The 19,699-nt window shown below is 45.3% G+C and overlaps 1 protein-coding gene across 1 annotated transcript in view; it reads right to left on the bottom strand.

The window, feature by feature from the left end:
* Positions 1 to 12,411, bottom strand: part of LOC132592620 (glutamate receptor ionotropic, delta-2-like) — a 166,404-nt gene extending 153,993 nt beyond the window's left edge. Inside the window, exon 1 of the mRNA XM_060278450.1 lies at positions 11,993 to 12,411. Within this exon, the coding sequence (XP_060134433.1) occupies positions 11,993 to 12,080 (88 nt within the window). The 5' untranslated portion in view covers positions 12,081 to 12,411. The remainder of the gene's footprint in view (positions 1 to 11,992) is intronic.
* Positions 12,412 to 19,699: the final 7,288 nt, after the last annotated feature.

The raw sequence follows: 19,699 nt of genomic DNA, 5'->3' as shown, positions 1-19,699 counted from the left end.
CACGTCAAAGTGCAAGTAAATAAATAGGTACAGCTCCATCAGGAAGGTAAATGGCATTTCCGTGTGCTGCTCTGGTTTCCCAGAAGTGGCTTAGTCATGCTGGCCACATGACCCGGAAGCTGTATGCCGGCTCCCTTGGCCAGTAAAACGAGATGAGCGCCGCAACCCCAGAGTTGTCCACGACTGGACCTAATGGTCGGGGGTCCTTTTACCTTTCCCTTTATACCACTTCTTACAAAATATGTCAAAGCAGTGTACAGCAATGCAAAATAATGACAGTTCCCAAAATTGCATATTTATTATGCATGATTCAGTAGACCAATGATAAATAACAAAAAGTGATTGGTGGAGAGTCCAGAAATGCCTAGGCAAACGATAATGTCTCTGACTACTGGCAGAAACACATTGCAGAAGGTGCCCATTGAATCTGTAAGAGGAGACTGTTCCATCCTATAGGTGCCACCACAGAGAACATCCTTTTCCAAATCAATTCATTGGTGCATTGTCCTCCAGCACTGTTCTCCAAGTACAGTGGCAGATACACATAATCTTGAACACACACTTGCATAATGGAAATTATGCGCACACATGAAAATGGCACAGCATGATTAATAGGGAGTGGGGTTGCCCTCCTTGCCCCACCCTGAGCATTGGGCAGGTTGCTAGACTTTTGGCATCCATCTTTCTTGAGAGACAACTGAATACGCCTCAAACCACTAGCAGCACCAAAGTGACCTCCCTGGGGCCCAAGCCTGGGCAGTGGATTAAGGAGGTCCAATTCATTAGTGTGGGCCATCTGCAGTGACAAAGCCAACACATGAGCAGCTACAACTGGTACAGTTCAAAAACTGACAGCATCTCCTCTTGAGATTGTCAGCATCTGAACTGACACTTAGTTCTGTGCTATGTTTGAGCAGAGACTCAACTGCTCACATAATTAAAAATCAGAGTGATTGGAATCATTTATGAACTGTTTATATGCCTCACATATGCAATTGACCTAATTGTTCATCATTCCCCATTTGAAATCACAATATTACTAAGCACTCTGATGCAGAATGGAATCACTGTTATGCATGGCATATTCAGTTGCTCTATTTCACAACAGCTTGTATTATTAAGCCTCTTTTTTATTTTTCACAAATGCAATGAAAATGTTTGCTATCCATGCACTTATTCACACCGGCAAGTTTTCAGGCTTCATACGGGGAGTGGAGGAATCAATGATCTTTGTGGCATCCCTATTCATATCTTAGCTAGGCAATATACCAGGTTGCCATTGTCAGCAACAATGTTTGCAACCGCCTATCACTTGAATCACCTAGTTGGCATGGTTACTTCCCACAGCAACACTGGTTGCCTCAATATTGTCTAAAACACTTGCTATTGTTAAAAGTTTGGGGAGGGGGGGTTAGAGACCTCATTAAACCCAAGAAATCAATAAAAGTCAGAATCTAGCTAATACTTGGGGTATTGAAAGGAAAGGATACAGGCCACAGCAGTTCTCCTGAACTGTGCTAAAGGAACTTCCTGGGTTTAGACTATGCAAACTAGCCTAGTCAGGCTGGTTAAATATATGCCATTATGAAGCAATACCCAGGCATCTATCTATACATCAAAGAAGGTGCTCAGGTCTGTGCAATTAACAGAGGGTGCCAGGGAAAGTTCACAGGAGGCTTGGGGTTTGGGGGCTAAAGGTGTGCTGGGAAAGAGGAGGAGAACAAAGTAAAAACCAGCTTGGTGCTGGCTGGAGGAAGCTGCCCTAAAAGACTAGGATCCATGCCTGGCTGCTACTTTGGACCCAACCTTGCTGAAGCCGTGAGAGGGACAACAAGAGACATGTTCTGCACCTGTAAATATGTGCTCATAAACCATATTTCTTAAAGACACTAGCCTCTGCTGTGCCTCGATCTTCCCAAAGGAAACTCAATCCAGTATAAGCACCTGGAACCCCTGGAACTTCATGTAGCTGCTTGGCAGAGATGGGCAGAGAATGTAAAAACATAAAAAGGGCCTGCTTGATGAGGCCAATGGCCCATCAAGTTCTGCTCTCACAATGGCCAGCTACTGTTTGTTTTGGGAAAACCAAAGTAGGAACTAAGAGAGTGCAAAAGCACTCTCCCCACTTGTGTGGGCTAAACCAGACCTACTGCTGATGCCAGCCATCAAGGCAGAGCATAGCCATCATAGCTAGTGGCCATTGATAGCCTTATCCTCAATGCCTGCTGTATGGATGGGCAGGTGTGCATGTTTGTTCATGCAGAAACATCTGAGTTTTGCATGACTGGAATATAATCAATTGGACAATGAGCTGCATTCATTGCTCTGCCTAATTTTTTGCCTGTGGTCTGAGAGTGACTTCACATTATCGGGTGGGATTCATGTGGACACCCTTGACTCATCACACATTCCCAACCTACACATGTTTGCCAATGCCTGAAGAGGGATTATTTCTTTTCATATCCCAACATCCCAACAACTTGGGTAGTTGGTAGATGTCAAAGGGGTGTGTATTTAACTTTAGCAGTGGAGTTCTGGAAGAGTTTTGCTACACAGCCTATGACTATTTCTTGACCAGGCTGAGGGAAGCTGGGCAGCCCTAGGAGCAGCCAATGAAGTAAAATAAGAGCAGGGAGCAAAAAGAAATGTTGGATCTTTTAAGTTATGTTAAGTCTGCCTGATAAAAATTAAGAATTATCAGTCCATTTCAAATCCAGCCTTTATTACTCACATGATTTATTCATGAGCAAGAAATATATAATAATTAGGAACAATATCATTTATCTTATATGTGTTGCCTAACTTGGTAAAAGGCACACAGCATTTTTCTGCTAAATACTATGTGTAAGATTTCTGATTTAAATCTTTTCCACTGTAGCAGAAATACCATACAATAGTCCAGCACAAGCTTCAGCTTATTGCCTACTGGGGACTTTTTGCTTTTGATATCTTTTTTTTTATCCCTCTACTTTCATTTCCTCCCTCATCTTTCTTTTCAATTTCTTTTTTAAGCATGGCTTGTCAGATAAACCTAGCACAACTTTCAAGAAACTTTTTGCCTTTCATCTTCCTCCTCCCTCCATCTCTAATTCTCAGTCCATTGTGTGCTCAGGAAACCTACTTTAAATTTAACCTTGCTCTCACAGATCTCATTCCAATCAGACAACAACTGCAGGAACCACTGTGTTTACTACCCTAGTACAGCCCTGAAATACAATTTGAGCATCACATATAAATATAATAATTTGCTATGCTATCTTTGTTGAAACCGCAAATGTTGGCCTTTTGGCATATCTAATCCAGCAAAATCTAACCTATAGCAAAGTAAATGTAAAGCTATACAGCAGAAGCTTTCCTGTTCACACATACCTGGAGTAGTCATGTGTTAAGAATACGGTAACAAGAACCAGTCTATATTCAAGCTTTCCAGTCTAGTCAAGTCCTTTTAATCACTGGCTGTTTGAAAGTTTACCATATCTTGTAGATCTTCAGCTTCCGTTTCACAATGAGGTTTGGGACAATGCAGCATAAATATTTATATGCAAGGTGCAAGGTCACCTGAGAACCACATAGATCCTGTACACTAATACCCAACATGTTTACATGGGAAACACAGGAGAACTATGTTGTGCACAGGTGCTGCATTGGAAGTGGAGGGTATGAGTAGCACCACACCCATTAGGGTCTTTGCTCCCCAAGACTGCTTCCTCCTCTTCCAGTTATGGTCCAAAGCAGCCTCTCCCAATCTGGTTCCCTCCAGATCTTTTTGGACTACAGCTCCCATCATTCCTGACCAATGTGCCATGCTGGCTGGGTCTTTGAGAGTTTGAGTCCAACAACATTTGGAGGGAACCAGGTTGGAGAAGGCTGGTCTAGAGCAAACTTGGCAGTTCTTTGAAACACATCAAGCGTTCTTGATCAGTAATAGTGGCAAACATCCTTGAAACACAGCGGACACCTCATTACTGATCTTCCCTATTGTATGCAGCCACTGCACATGAGAATCCAGGGTGTGTTCTTCTAAGCCATGCTGTTAGCTCAGATGAGACAACAGTGAGGTCCTAGATGCAGCATGATGCAGAATCCTTGGCAACACATTACCGTTCCCTGGCAAATGTGTTGGGGCTCCTAACAAACAAGCTGATATGGAAATGATTCAAGGGTAGAAGGTCTGAAAGCCACTTCTTGGCAGGACAGAGCACAAAATACCCTGGCATTGCAAATCAAGAGCTTAGATAGAATCTCTTCAGCTGCACAGAACCTGGTATGCAGTTGCACCAATTCCAGGATCTTTGACAAGTTACTTCCTCCCAAAAGTTAAGAGGAACAGCCCTCCCCTCACGCATGGAAAAGGATGGGGAAAAGGAGAAAACATCTGCTCAAGTGGTACAGCAATGAAAAGCAATGAACTGTCCTTACTGATATCTCACACATACTGATACACAAGACCATTTAAGATATGTACACATTTACCCCAACTATCCACAGGAACATATTCTTATGAAGAATGTTATATTTGTAACCTGGGCAAGCCACAGTTCTGACTGCACCTACTCAGAAGACTTTCTTGTGATAGCCACAGCTGGAAAATATGCTGTCACAATTGCAGAAATCACCACCAGAAAGCTATGGCTGCACTGATTAATTGCCCAGATCACACATGACATTCCCTATGCGAAAAGGATTCCCAAGGACACCCAGGGCATGTTATGTGAAGATTTTGTTCCTTTGTTTTGGTTTATATGAATTGGCCCATCTTCAGCTAGTTATTACTTCAGACAAGATAAACAAGATGGATTCAACTTCTCTAATTTTCATCCTGACAAAACTACAGAACATTACTACAATGATGGGGTTTCTCTCCTGATATCCATCATCTAAAAGGCACAGCCTGCAGCTATATTTGTCTACCAGGCTCAGATGCTATTTTGGTCCTTCTGTGACATTTAAATAGAAATGCAATCATTGCCAACCACATGACCAGGTTCACTAGCTCCTATAAGCCTCCATCTCTCTTTGCTTTTTATTAAGAGCAGTGCCATAATCATGCCAGTTCCTGAGAATTCAGATAGTTCCAGACTTTGTTCACACTATGTGCAGGCCATTTATTTTTCTCGATGGCTGGTGACTGGCAGCTACATGTGCAAATTGTCTCCACTGAGAAGCATTGTATTTCAGATGCTATATTATGGAAGATCTATCCATGAGGTTAGATCTGTCCATTCACACATGCACATTATCACTTGAAATTGCAGTGGGGACTTGAATGTTGGTCTCCCAGACCCTAATCCAACACACTAACTACTACACAACATCCATGGGTTTGCAAGGTTACTTCATCCAGAGAAGTGTAGCCACTCAGCAATGAAAGAAGTAAGAAAATTTGGTTAATTTACATCCTCATCTCCTGTCTTTTCACACACCAATCTTCACCTTCCAAGTTGGCACTCAAAGGTCATTTAAGAAATTTGGGTTAATACTGTAAATATGCATCTGAATCACTCCATTCTAGCTGTTCTAGAAGAGCAATTGCACACTCTGTTATGGCTGTAATTAAATTAATAGATTATCTTTCAGCTGATGCTGACAGTGGATTGGCTTGCTACTGTAAGACAATTTATCAGCATCACAAAAAAGAGCAATGATGTGGAATGATGAACAAAGGATGGCACTTATAGAGAATCAGGTCTGCTTATTCCATTTTTAAACAAATTATACATATGTTCTGTAGTCATGTAGTGCATAATATCATGGAAAGAAATTTAACTGAGAATGGACTGAAACCTATTGTTTCTGCTGCAAATAAAATGCATCAGATTCTCCCTTCAACAACCATTAGCTCTCAAATAACTATTAACATGACAATTCTCTCTTCAGCATGTTGCGATTTCCAACTTCCCTTAGGAATATGTGGAATATATGGGAGAATAGCAACCAAAGGATTATCTACAAGCCATTACTGAAACCAGAAAAATGTCAGGGGGCCACATGAGGGCCATGGTGTAACCTGAAGGATTACCAAGCTCACAGGCTGAAACCTGGAGATCAAGAATACAATGTGCTGTAGAAGCTAATGTTGTTCCAGAGCTGGAGAGAACTAATGTCAAATTTCCACCTAGCCAGTCACTATCTCTCAGCTTAGCCTCCATCACTTGATAGTCCAGAGGGCAAAATGGAGGGAGACAAACCACACACGCTATCTTAAGCTCCTTGGAAGAAATGTGAGGTGTAAATGCAACTAATGAATGGGCAGTTTTCTAGTAGTTGTGCCAATCCAAAGACTTCATGTTGCCAGACAATCCAAGGGGCCAATGTTTGCTTATTTATGTCCCACCGTTACTCCAAGGAGTTTAAAGTGCATGTATACTTCTCATCCCTGTTTCATTCTCACATCTTGTGATGTAGGTTAGGCTGAGTGAGAGTGATTAGCCCAAGGTCACTCAGTGATCTTCATGGCTGAATGGTGATTCAAACCATGGTCTTCCAGGTCTGAGACACTCTAACCACTATACCACACCAGCTCTCAATGTTGAATGCCTTTATTACCTTCAGTACTAAACAAGCACTCAGATGACTTGGTGCACGCTGTCCATGGTAGCTCAGTAGGCTAGGTTCCAGCTTCAGACTCTGAGGCCAGAACTCTCAATGGGCAATGTTACATATTTAAAATAGAGGTAACTGGTGAGGATTTATTGATACACTAAACTCTGAGCACCTCCAAGAAGAGTTATGTGAGTCCAGTTACCTGCAGTGCACAATACATTCTTGCTGCTTGAAGCAAAGTCCAAATGCCCAGTTCCCATTCTAAGGACAACACTTTAAGAAGTCTTGCAGCACCATCCAGACATAAATTCCTGCCTTCATCTATCCCACACCACATGATGCTCCCTGAAGCTGGTCACATCAACTTGCTACATGGCAGGTTCAGCCCTGCAAATTACTGGCTTCCAGCAAAGGTATCAGTCATTCACTTAAATGGGTCTTTATGCTGTAAATTGTGCATTGACTGTCTCCTTTTGCAGGGAAAGCCTCTTGTAACAAGACTTAAAGGTACAGAGCATGTGCAAGGAAACAGATAGTAATGTACTTGATCCCTCAAACCAAGTGGGCTGGCAAATCTAAATTACATAAATAGAACAGAGGATGATTAGAGTGGACCACATATTGCTTTCTCTGGGACCCAAAGAGACATGTTACCTATTAGCCAGGACATCTTGAGATCAAGAAATGTGTACTGCATGTAAATAGTAATGTAGCCAAAGATCAGAATTGTAAGGCTTGGAAAGTTGTCCTAGTTTGGCTGTGAGTCAGTCAACCAGCTACAAATCTGGTTACAAACAAACAAACAACAAATCCACCTAACAGTGACCTCATCCAGTCGATGTTTTACCAGCTTCTCCATCAGAATATCATTGGGGACTTTGTCCACCAAGCTTGTAACTCAAAGAAAGAAATGATATTCATCTGGCACAACTTCTTTTTGAGAAGGCCATCCCAGTTTTCCTGGTATTTTAGTAGTAATGCACAGCATTGTAATTCTATGCTAAGTGCAGTCATGTGCTAGTGTTTTAGTAATACAAATGAGCAAATCTCATTGAGCTCAATGGGACCTTGCTCGGAGTAAAGGTGCACAGGACGAGTGCTGTAAATCTTACAGGCAAACAAAGCTAACGAGAAATTTAGAGGCAGATAATGCACCCACAATGTACCACCACTGTGTATCCTCTATTTGTTGGAATGGGGATTGTAGAAGATTCACACACACTCTCCCTTTCAGTTGAGTGGAGGTCATGTCATTGCAGCACTTGCTGATCTGAAGGGGAAAAAATGTTTATCCAGGTAAATTCATTCATCTTTTTCACACACACACACACACACACACACACACACACACTTCTCATTGGAGGACTTCGAGGTCAAAATCAACAGACAATCACATATCACTAAATATACTAGAACATGAGACCCGCTATGAGCCATACATAAATTGTGCACTTGGGTGGAAATGCCAGCTAATCCCTGCTTAATTAAAGCAGTGTTCTCAACTCCTGTTGTGTTTAGGGAGTGAAGAGTATAGGACAAGCAATGTACGAAGAAAATAGCAGGCAGCGTGGCTAATCTCAAAGACTTCAGAGCTTTTGAGCTGCATAAATCAGAGCGACTTTTTGAATAGCCTCATAAAACACAATATCATTGCCATTCCGCTCACGGCTTTTGAGTTCTTCCTACAGCATACAGATCATTAGGAAACTTCTAAGCAATCAAGTAATGCGAGTCTGATGAAATTATTCAATCAATGCATAGGCTCAAGGAAGCAGCATAATGCAGAATTGCATAGTTTCAGAATGTAAAAAATGAGAGAATGAACCCCTTCTTCCTCAGTGTGCATGCTTCAAAAAAAAATATCCAGTGGAGGTGATTGTTTTTAGCATTTTCATAAGCATGCATAATGTAGTCCTCCTGAACTGCCTGCTCCCCTCTGTAATGTTCAAGTCAGCAGAAACACATACAACTATACAAACCCTCTCAATGCTCAGAAACACATAGCCTGCAACATGGATTCCCTTCAATATAACCAGAATAATTATATTAATTAGAGGAGTATGGTTTGCGAGGGGTGGGGAGATAGCATCTAAATTCTTTTACAACCAAAGCTAACTCTTAGCTTCCATTCTGGTGGCTGGCAAAGAGATGAGTTTGTTATCAGAGATACCTATTCTAAACAGGTAACCTACATGATAACTGTATAAATACAAATATTGGGTAAATGGATGAGAAACACATACAAGTTACATTTATCTTGGAGAATTCCCAGTTACTTTCACCCTCTCCCCCCCCCCCCACATACTTTTCTCTGTAAGATACACTGAATTATTATTTTTTTGCACACTTTAGAAGTGTGATTACATTGAGGAATCATCAGTCTTTTCCTCGTTGAATTCAGAACATCTGTTATACCTGCTGCTTCAATATTTTTCCCCCAAGGGAATGTTTAACTTTCATTTCCCTCATTGTCTTTGCAAACCCTCATTCGGAAACACTGTGATTCGAACACTAATTTCCACCCTCTCTGTAAACCCTCTCCCAAAATTTAAAATGAACAAAAAGAGTTCTTATTTCTTGCGTCTTCTGTAAGATAGAAGTTTGTGCAAGGGGTGGGGGTGGGAATACACCAGAGTCACAGCTCACAATATTTTCAGACCTGGAAACTAGCGATGAATTCCTCTATACTTTTGGAAGAATTGCTGCATTTAGCTGCTGACCCACTTTAACATGAAATTGTTGTTTGTTTCCTGGCTACTTATTTTCCATACCCTGCAGGAAATTGAAGGGGGGGGGGTGGAGAGAAAGATTGAGAGCTCTGGATGACAATTATCAATTTGCCAGCTTCATGGCAACATAAAGCCATCCATAAAAAGAGCTAATCCCCTTGTCAAATGTACTAATTGTCTTTCCAAGTGAAATTAATTGTCTGAGAAGCCACTTTGGATTCCCCCCTCCCCTTTCTAAGCAAATGTACTTTTGTTGCTGCTTGTAACCACCAATGGCACTTACAAGAAAGCCAGAGGGGGAGGGGGATAAAAATAAATTACACAGTGCTGTATTTGCCAGCGATAAATAATTAAAGTGGGCATCCAGCAAACATAAATAGCAATTAATGTGAAGAGAGGCGGGGAGAAGGGGCTGTTTGATGCAAAACCACAGTGCATGGAACTGTTTGCTCAAAGAAGAAAGAAAGGGGTATTTGCTCTGGGAGTCTCTCCCCCCACCACACATCACAACCCAACTATTCACTGGTGAAAATATTGTTCTGGAATACAAGAACGGCTCCAAAACCTTTCACCATAGACAGAGAAGGCTGCAACTTCACCTGGTTGTAACAAAGCCCACACTCTTGTCCCCAAGCCACCATTTCAAGTTTTTTAAATGCCATGAACAAACCATACTCTGCCTCTTTTCTAAAGGATGTCTGATGCTGCTAACCTTCAATCCCTCCAATAATATTCAGAGACCCAAGCAAGGACTCCTACAGAGGTCTCTTGCCTTAGAAACTCTAAGCTAACTTACACTCCAGGATCTGCCCAAATCCTATAGTGCGAGGTCTCTCTCTCACACACACACTCAAAAGCAGGGATTTCTCAGCCTTGATCCTCTTCCCTGAAACATCGCATTATAACCAAGGGCTGGCGGACATGTTTACAAACGAGCATCTCTCAAACGATGAAGCCCCGATAGACACCAAGTTGTGTGGTTTTTATTTATTTATTGGGGGTGGGGGTAGGTGGCTGCTTGGCATTAGCTCCGGAACAGCAGGGAACGATCTCTATTTGTACCTTTCTAGCACAGGACGTGCACATTTTGGAGCGGGGGGAGGGAGGGAGGGAGGAGTGTGAGCGAAGAGAGACAAGACTTTCCACTCTGCTGGTACCTGAAAGGAGCGCGCCTGCTCTGTCCCCCTGCTCCGCATCCAGCCAGCAGGGGGACTCTGAGGCTTCCCCCACCCCCAGTACGTTTGGATCGCTTATCTTCTTGCGAGCCAAAGCAGCCCGCTCGTTCCATGCTCTCTCTGCCTGCGTGCGCTGCTTGCAAAGCAGTCCAGCAAACGCGCGCGCACACACAAACTCCTTCCTCCTCCCCAACACACTATTTATTTATTTTTGCTAAGCAAAACATCCCCCACGGATGCATTTTGAAAAATTTCAGGAGGAGAATGGGGACAGAGAGTTGGAGGATCCTCTCGGTTTGATGGTGACGGGGGAAAGCCCTGGCCAGATGATTTTTTCTCTTTTCTTTTTTTTGCAAGGATTCTGAATAAGCGAGGGATGGAGTTATTTCCTGTGCCTCCCACTCTCTCTCCCCCCCCCCATCTCCAATGGTTGGCAAATGTGAGCTTCAGGCTGCTCTCCCTGCAGAAAGAGCTCTGTGAATCAGAAGCACTGCTATGCTCCTCATCCTCCTCGCGCTCTCGAATCTCTGTGCGGCCGTCGACGCGGCTGCCAATAGGTGGGGCCCAAAAGCAGCTTCGGGGGAGCGCGGGTAAAGAGAAAAGCCGCGGCTCCTTTAACCCTTGCCGTGCTGCATCCATTCAACACTCTTTGCTGTAAAGGAGGCACGCGAAGCGGGGCTGGCTCTCCCGCTGCCCTCTTCCTTTCCCCAAAAGGGAAGGGGGGAACAACACCACCATCCTACCAGCACTGTAGAGGGTGGCCGTGGGGCACGCGCGGCAGGCCCTGTCAATGTATAAACCTTTACAGAGCCCACGATCCTCCTGCGTCGCGGGCTTCCTGGCTGGGGGGCGGGGGGGAGAGAGAGAAAGAGAGAGAGAGAGACACAGACCTGGACGCTATTCCTGCCTCCCGCCCGTTTGGAGGGAGGTTGAGCCCCACGGCGCTCAGTCCCCTCCCCTTTCGCAAAGATCTGCTTGGCGAAATGGAAGAGCGCACGTTGCCAAACCACCTGTTCCTCCGTACGGGGGGGGGGAGGGGACGGGGGCGGACGTACGTTGTGTTGCAACGTGGGGCCAATGTGCGTGTGTGTGCGGTACAGGTTTGCAAGCTTTATAATACATATACAGAGGAGGGGGCGGGGGGCGCGTTTCAGGCTTTCCCCGCTAGCAGCGGCGGGAAGCCTGAGGCTAGAGATTTCTGCTCGAGAGAACTAGCTAGCTAGCTGCACACACACACACTATGCAAAAAGCAAAGTCTGGTTGTTTACCTTCATTTGTAGAGGGGACTAGAAAATAACCCCCCCCCCCCCCCGCAAACTCCCGAACACACATACTCGCGCTCGAATCGAGAAAACCCATGCAGCAAACGACACGTAGCCGATTATGGGGGCGGTTATTATTTCGTTCAATAAGAGGAAGCGGGGAGGAAGCGGGGGGAGAGAGAAATACTGCCCGGGGCAGCTCGAGGCGGGAGGAGGCTGGCGAGGAAAGCGGGGAAAGGCTGCGAAGTAAGCCCGCTGCAGTCGCAGCTCCGGCGCGCCTTACCGATGTGGATGATCGAGTCTGCCAGCGCCGCTTCCCAGGTTCCGGTCCAGCACACGGACACGAGCAAAGCGAGGGGGAAAACTTCCATCTCCTGCGCTTCGGGCAAGCGGGGAGGAGTGGTTGGTTCGGGAAACGGGGGGTAGTAGAAAGGGGGGAGCAGGAGGTTAGCGATCACACCAGCGACAAGGACGAAGGAAGCCCGAGAAAGAGAGACGAGAGTTTGAGGAGCCTCTAAATCCCGGTTGGATCCTCCAAGAGAAAAAAAAAATTAAAGGGGGAAAGGAAAAAGCTGCAAGAGGGAGCCGATCCCAGGCTGGTTGGGGAGCCTCTCGCAACGAGCCCCGCGTCACTTCGGGGGGCGGCCGGGCATCACCAGAGTTGTGGGGAGTTGCTGCAGCAAATCCATCCAGCAGCACATCACCTCCGCCGCCAGAGATGTCAATCGGGAAGCAGTTCGGCGTGCCCGTGTCGATCACACCATCCTCAGCCTTTTTATTGTTTGTTTCAATGGTATATCTTTTAAATATATAGGGTTGTTTTCCTTCGGAGCGATCCGCAAGGCCAGGTCCCCAACGCCACTCCAGTGGGGTAACTTGTAATCGGCAAACCGACGGACCCTTCCAGTGCCCCCCACAGCCAGCCAGCCAGCCGGTGCTCGAGAGCGGGGGGGGGTAAAACAATTTTAAAATATATATAATAACTGCAGCTTTTCTTTCCAATTTCCCAGGCGAGGGACTAGATCCTTGCAAAGTGTGTGTGTGTGTGTGTGGCGAGGGAGAGCACTCTTCGTCTCCAAGCTTCCCTCCAAAAAATAATAATGATGACGATGATTTAAAAAAAACAAAACCACCCAAAGTGAACTTCAAGGCAATGCAGCTGGGAATGCAGAACTAGATCTCAATCTTCTTTCTGCTCCACCAAAAGAAACGGGGTGGGGAGGGGGAGAAGCAACTGATCGCTTTTTTGCTTCCCCCCTGCAGCTGGTTGGTGAGGGTAGTGAAGAGAGCGACCGCTGCGAAAACGGCTCTCCAACGTGGTCACCCGAGATAGCAGTTCCACGGAGAGGCTGATGCAGCCAGGAAGCCAAGCAGCGGCAGCCCCGGGACTTGTGAAGGTGGTCTTCTGCAGTAGAAGCAGCAGCAGCCGAGGAGGCGGTTTGGAGCTTGCTTGGTTGGTGGGATGCAGAGAGAGAGAGAGAGTCCCCTAGCTGTTGGCAGCTCCGCCGCTAGCTAGCACGTTGCTTAGAAATGGATCACCTAGGAGAGAGAGAGAGAGAGAGAGAGAGAGAGAGAGAGAGAGAGAGAGAGAGAGAAGAGAGAGAGAGAGAGAGAGAGAGAGAGAGAGAGAGAGAGAGAGAGAGAGAGAGAGAGAGAGAGAGAGAGAGAGAGAGAGAGAGAGAGAGAGAGAAGAGTGCTATCAGCCAGAGAGGAGGAATAGAGGGGAAGAACCGAGAGGCAGGCTTCCTAACAACCACTTTCTCCCCCTATCTGGTGTTCGAGGCAGAAGCAACGTTAGAACAGCTCCAGCGCCGCCTGCTATGCTGGTCTGTGGTGGTGGTAGGTAGGGGGCCGGCGAGGAGGTTCTTTAGTGGGTGTGAAAAGCAGGTGTCAGGTGGGTGGATCACTTCAATCCGAAGGCGAGAGGTTGGGATGAGGGAACCTGGGCATTTCTTTGCCCTAGTTTAGAGCGCGCTGGCTTCCGCTTCTCGACACGTTTAACCTTGCAACTTCCACCGCAGAGCTCAAGTTGGGAGTCTTTGGAAAGTGAATCAGGGGCAGAGCTTCAAGATGCGGAGCCAGAGCGGGGTGGGAAGGAGGGGGAAGTATCCAGGGCAGCTGATTCCGAAGGGAGGAGAATAAAAATAAGGCTCCAGAGTGCTATTAATATGCGCTTAATTATCGACGTTTTTGATGGGATTTTGCTCACAAATGAATCTCAAGGCTGGGAAATTACTCCAGGGAGGAAGGGGGTAGTGTGATTCTGGGAAGAAGGAAAGCAGTGGTTTTTCCATCATAAAATGGTAGCCTGAATAACCCCTGGCTGCTGTTTGTGTGACATGGAAGGGTATTAGTTAAGCTACTTTCCTAGTTTAGACTCCAAAGCAGGGAAAAGGGGGAGAAACACAACCCCCCCATATGTCAGCAGTCCCTAAGGGGGCAGTGTCATTACATAGCTTAGTCACTAGGTGGCACAAGACTTAGTTGTAGCTGGGTGGAGTTTCTTGTTCTTCAAGAGAGATAATAAAGCTCTTGTTTAAATTCCCGTCTGGTATTCCCTATACCAGGCATGTCAAACTTGCAGCCCTCCAGATGTTTTGGACTACAATTCCCATCTTCCCCAACCACTGGTCCTGCTAGCTAGGGATCATGGGAGTTGTAGACCAAAACATCTGGAGGGCCGCATGTTTGACATGCCTGCCCTATACTATAGGTTTCAACAGCATGGTGTCAGAAGCCAATATCTAATGGTCATATGTATCTGGGAAAAGAGGGCACAGATCTGTATAAAATGTGCAGGAGCTAATTTATCATTCTGGATTCTAGACCTTAAGGAATCCTTCACGCAGTCACCTGTACATCTTGAAGCAAAGTGATGAGGCCAAATCCACAGTGTGGGTTAGGAGACCATTAAGATGAGGTGGCCAAAGTTAAACTTCGCCTTTTAATCTGGGACGAGCTTTTCTGTGACAAGCAACCCTCCCCATTTTTCAACCCTGTAAAATGCCACAATGGGAACAGTGCAGTGTGCTGAGGTCATCTGCTGTGGCCTTCTTAGAGGGGAGAAATAAGGATTCATGACGTAGCATCAGTTCTGTTGGTACATTGGGAGGACTAAAGAAGAAGAAGAGGAGTTTGGATTTGATATCCCGCTTTATCACTACCCGAAGGAGTCTCAAAGCGGCTAACAATCTCCTTTCCCCTCCTCCCCCACAACAGACACCCTGTGAGGTGGGTGGGGCTGAGAGACTTCAAAGAAGTGTGACTAGCCCAAGGTCACCCAGCAGCTGCACGTGGAGGAGCGGGGAAGCAAACCCGGTTCCCCAGATTACGAGTCTACCGCTCTTAACCACTACACCACACGAAGGACTGCTTATGGTGCATTCAGGGTTCCAACTCACGGGGGCAGCTTGTACAAGTTCGGCAAACTTCCCCTCCGTCCTCAACTGAGGGGCAACCTGGAGGATGGGCTGGGAGCAGCAGAGGATCCAGTTAGTGTGGCCCAGCTATCTCCTTCCATGTTAATATAAGCATTAATTTGTCTGAACAAATGTTGGAAAACTTTTAATGCCACCATGGATCTCTGCATGCCTCGTCATTCCAAAGCCAGTGGTGGTTGGTTCTCATTGAGACTGGAACGGCAGGAAGCAGGAGGCCCACAGTGGCTGGAACCAGAGCCAATGACAGTCAGCGCCAACTGGTTCTAGTTATGCCTCCATCCACTTCCCTGATGAGCTGCTAGGATAGCTTAGTGAGTAAAGCATGAGACTCTTAATCTCACATTGGGTGAAATATTACTCCTGCATTGCAGAGGGTTGTACTAGACGACCTTCATGGTCTCTTCCAACTCCACAATTCTATGAGCTCATGAACACTGAGGCTACTGAGGAAGAAGCTGACAGCCAGTGCCACCCTTTGGTAAGCAGGTAGAAACTGGCTATGGTTGGTAGGGGCAGTGCCTTGTTCAAAGCAGAAATTCTGCACACAAAGCCTTGAACAGATTGGGTAAATAGCACACTTGCAAACAACAGCAGTGAAGTTCATTCCAGTGCCATGCAGGCACCTGTTTTTCCAGTGTCCTTTTCTTGATCTCTCCTTATTCAGAAACCTTTATGGTAGAATTATACTTTTGGCAGGCACTTAGCTAAGGCCACCAAATTTACTGCAGATGTGACCTGAATTTTCCAATGGAAAATGGTTACTTGTCTTACCTACCCTTTGCCCCTATATCTATATATAAACTTTGAGTTGACCACGGTGGCAGGTTTGGCACAGGAAGAGCATGTTCCTGAGACAAATCCTTAAAATCACCTCAAGTCAGATGGAGATAATGTTGGCAGACGTTCTTTATTTTAATAATGAATCATTATTATGTATTTAAACATTTCAGATTAATAATTATTTGGTCCATTTTATCCTGTCTTTCTTCTATGCTGTGTGCCCTCAGGCCATGCCTTGGAACACTACACCTAGCAAAACTAAAAGTAGCAATTATACATGATGTCCTATATTAAAAATACAGCCCATAGTGGAGTGCTAGTTTGTTTGTGCGCGCGTGCGCGCGCGTGTGCTTACCTTACTTTTTTGGTGTCCAGGAGTGTTCACCTATCCTTTCATTCTACAAACCATCTCACCAGCAGTCTGTGCTCTGCAGCCATAGCAGGTGCTTGCACTTCTGTTAAAGCACAGAAGAGACATCATAAGGTAGCTCTTCCCGTGAGATTTTCTCAGACCAGGAACTGCAGGCAGCTGGTGAGGCTGTACAGGAAACAAGGGTGAGGGGACCACCCCACTCTCAGCCAGCACACAACAAAATCTCACACCCACAGAAAAGCTAAATAATGTCCTCCTTTTACATCTCACCCCACTTGTCACCTATCCCTTCACAGCTCACCCCACCCTCTCCCATCACAGCTTTCCCCCAGCCTCTTCTAAAAGAGGGGAGAGGTGCTTCAGAGAACACTTTGACAAAATGCTCTCAAGCTCTTCCCCATCGTCATTTACCGTAACAACTTGCTTGGGCCACCTGCTTGCTTTACCTACCTGCCATTTTGTCATCATGGTGGAATTGGTATGACCCCCAACTGGCAGTCATGTGAACTGCAGCATGAGAGCAGACTTACCATTTTATGTATATAGGAAGAAAATCCACTGGGCAATAACTTTACTAAATATAAATACCCAAGAAACTTTTTTTATCTGGAGTCATTATGACTTCCCCACAAAATAAAAGAGTTCACATAACATGCTAATTTGGTTCTTGGGGGAGTATGTAGGAGAAGTACTCTTTTAACTATGTACAATGCACAGCAGGTGGAGTACAAAATGTGATGAAACCCTTTTAGTCAACTCTGATAACTTTTTAATTCTCACTTTAATGCTAAGAGCTTTGATGCCTAATCTAAAAGCAAGCTGTGTCCTCTGGCTGGTTTAAAGTGCCAGATAAATCCATACTAGATTAGACATTACTAAAGGACGTACTAGTATTTCACAAAATTATCCACTGGATGGAATTCCCCCTGTCATAGAAATTGCTACATATCTGAAAAGCAAACAGAAACAGCCAATAACGGTGAAGCTGTTAAAGCTCTGTGCAAGGACTGAATAGACCCAGGTTCAAATCCTCAGATAGGAGCTAGGTGACCTGAGCCAGTCACTGTCCCTAACCCCAACAGGGGTGTTGTGGGGATAAAATAGGAGGAAAGAGAAATCATGCATACTGTCTTGTGCTCCCTAGAGAGAAATTAAGGTATGCTAGGTAAAAAAAAAGGTAAAGGAGCCCTGGATGGTTACATCCATTCAAAGGGGGTTGCAGTGCTCATCTCGTTTTCAGGCTGAGGGAGCCAGCATTTGTTCACAGACAGCTTTCTGGGTCATGTGGCCAGCATGACTTAACCACTTCTGGTGCAATGGAACACTGTGACGGAAGCCAGAGTGCATGGAAATGCCATTTACTTTCCCGCCACAGCAGTACCTATTTATCTACTTGCACTGGCGTGCTTTCGAACTGCTAGGTTGGCAGGAGCTGGGACAGAGCAACAGGAGCTCAATCCATCACGGGGATTCGAACTGCTGACCTGATTGGCAAGCCCAAGAGTCTCAGTGTAATGACGGCATATCCTTTTCAAGCAGTGTGAAACCTCGCAAAATGATTTATTGTATATTTTTATATGTGGTTATACCCAGAACTCATACTGGTACTCATCTCAGACTTTCACTGATTTCAGTCATGCCTGTTTCACAAGGAATCTTGGGAACTGGAGGTGTGTATGTATGTGTTGGGACATCTAACAGAGTGTCCTCAGCACTTTCACCAGTTTACCATTCCCATTATTCTTGTGGGATGTAATCCACTGAGAGCAGTCAAGTACAACATTCCTTGTTTTCCTAGAGTGGACATGCAAGGGAATGTGGAACAAGCTGGACCATGTCCAGAGGAGGGCAACCAAAATGGTCAAAGGCCTGGAAATGATGCCTTATGAGGAACGGCTTAGGGAGCTGGGCATGTTTTGCCTGGAGAAGAGAAGGTTAAGGGGTGATATGATAGCCATGTTCAAATATATTAAAGGATGCCATATAGAGGAGGGAGAAAGGTTGTTTTCTGCTGCTCCAGAGAAGCGGGCACGGAGCAATGGTTTCAAACTACAAGAAAGAAGATTCCACCTAAACATTAGGAAGAACTTCCTGACAGTAAGAGCTGTTCGACAGTGGAATTTGCTGCCAAGGAGTGTTGTAGAGTCTCCTTCTTTGGAGGTCTTTTAAGCAGAGGCTTGACAGCCATCTGTCAATAATGCTTTGATGGTGATTCCTGCTTGGCAGGGGGTTGGACTGGATGGCCCTTGTGGTCTCTTCCAACTCTATGATTCTTTGATTCTATGATTCTATGACTGGTCCCGCCAGTTGAAACTTCCTGTTCCTCCTGGTCTGGTGCATCCTTCCTTGCATGTGACTAGTGGGTAGGTGTGACCTTTCCAAACCTGGTAAAAGGCCAAGACATGCTGCCACTCTCCCTCTTTTCCATCTTCCTTTTGTCCTGTGAACTTCCTGGAATGAACTGCTGGCTACCAGCAAGCAGTCCTTCAGGTCCTCTCCCTTATGGGGTAAACCTGTTCATATACGTTTGTAACTTTAAGCCTAAAGCCTTTCTTCAGGGATCACACTGTGCTCTGCCTGATCATGAATAAACTTTCTTTTTATTGCTTATGAATAAGACTGTGGTGTCTTTATTCTTTTTGGAGGGATTCAAGGGGTCTTACGAGGAAAATATTAGAACACATTTCAATCTGGACAAGCCAGATTGAATTGCGTATTGTCTTAAGAAACACACAAGTTTGCAACTAGTTTTCTGCTGTGTAAAGGGGAATGCACTCTGCTAAGTAAAGGAACTTGCTAGTGCAAGTTAGGAAGGATATTAATAAACAATACATCCTCTCCTGCCACCCTGAACATTCCCACAATTCTTTGGGGAACACAATTACTCATATAAAACACCATTTTTGTTCAGAAGGTGAATATGCTCTAAGAACTCATTCTGCTTAATGTCCTCCCACTTTAGAGCTGCTTCACAAAGTAGAAGTTAGGAAACTTCGGGGCTGACTGAACCCTATGGGTAGCCTACCAAATGGTGCATTTTAAGGGGGGGAAAATGTACTATGCCAGACGAAATGCTCAAGTCAAGCTTTTCAGTGAGCTTCTAGCACGGCTGACTCCCCATGGAAACTGGCATTGGACATAAGCGTTTCAGGCACAATTCAAAGTGCAGGTGATTGCCTTTAAAGGCTTGAACAGCTTACGACCTGGATATCTAAAGGACTGCACCTTTCCACTAGAAGCAATGCAGAAGGGATTTTCTTTAGAGATCCTTCCTTGAGTTCCTTTGCTCTCTGGAATTAGGTGGGTGGTGCTTGGAAAGAGGGTTTACTTAGCAGGTATATGTTGCACATCTCTGATTACATTTGCCCAAGACTATCACCATGCCATTCTAGTTCAT

This window comes from Zootoca vivipara, chromosome 9, assembly GCF_963506605.1.
Source record: "Zootoca vivipara chromosome 9, rZooViv1.1, whole genome shotgun sequence".
NCBI lineage: Eukaryota > Metazoa > Chordata > Lepidosauria > Squamata > Lacertidae > Zootoca > Zootoca vivipara.
Note: the sequence above shows the minus strand (reverse complement) of the source record. Positions and strands in the feature narration are given on the sequence as shown.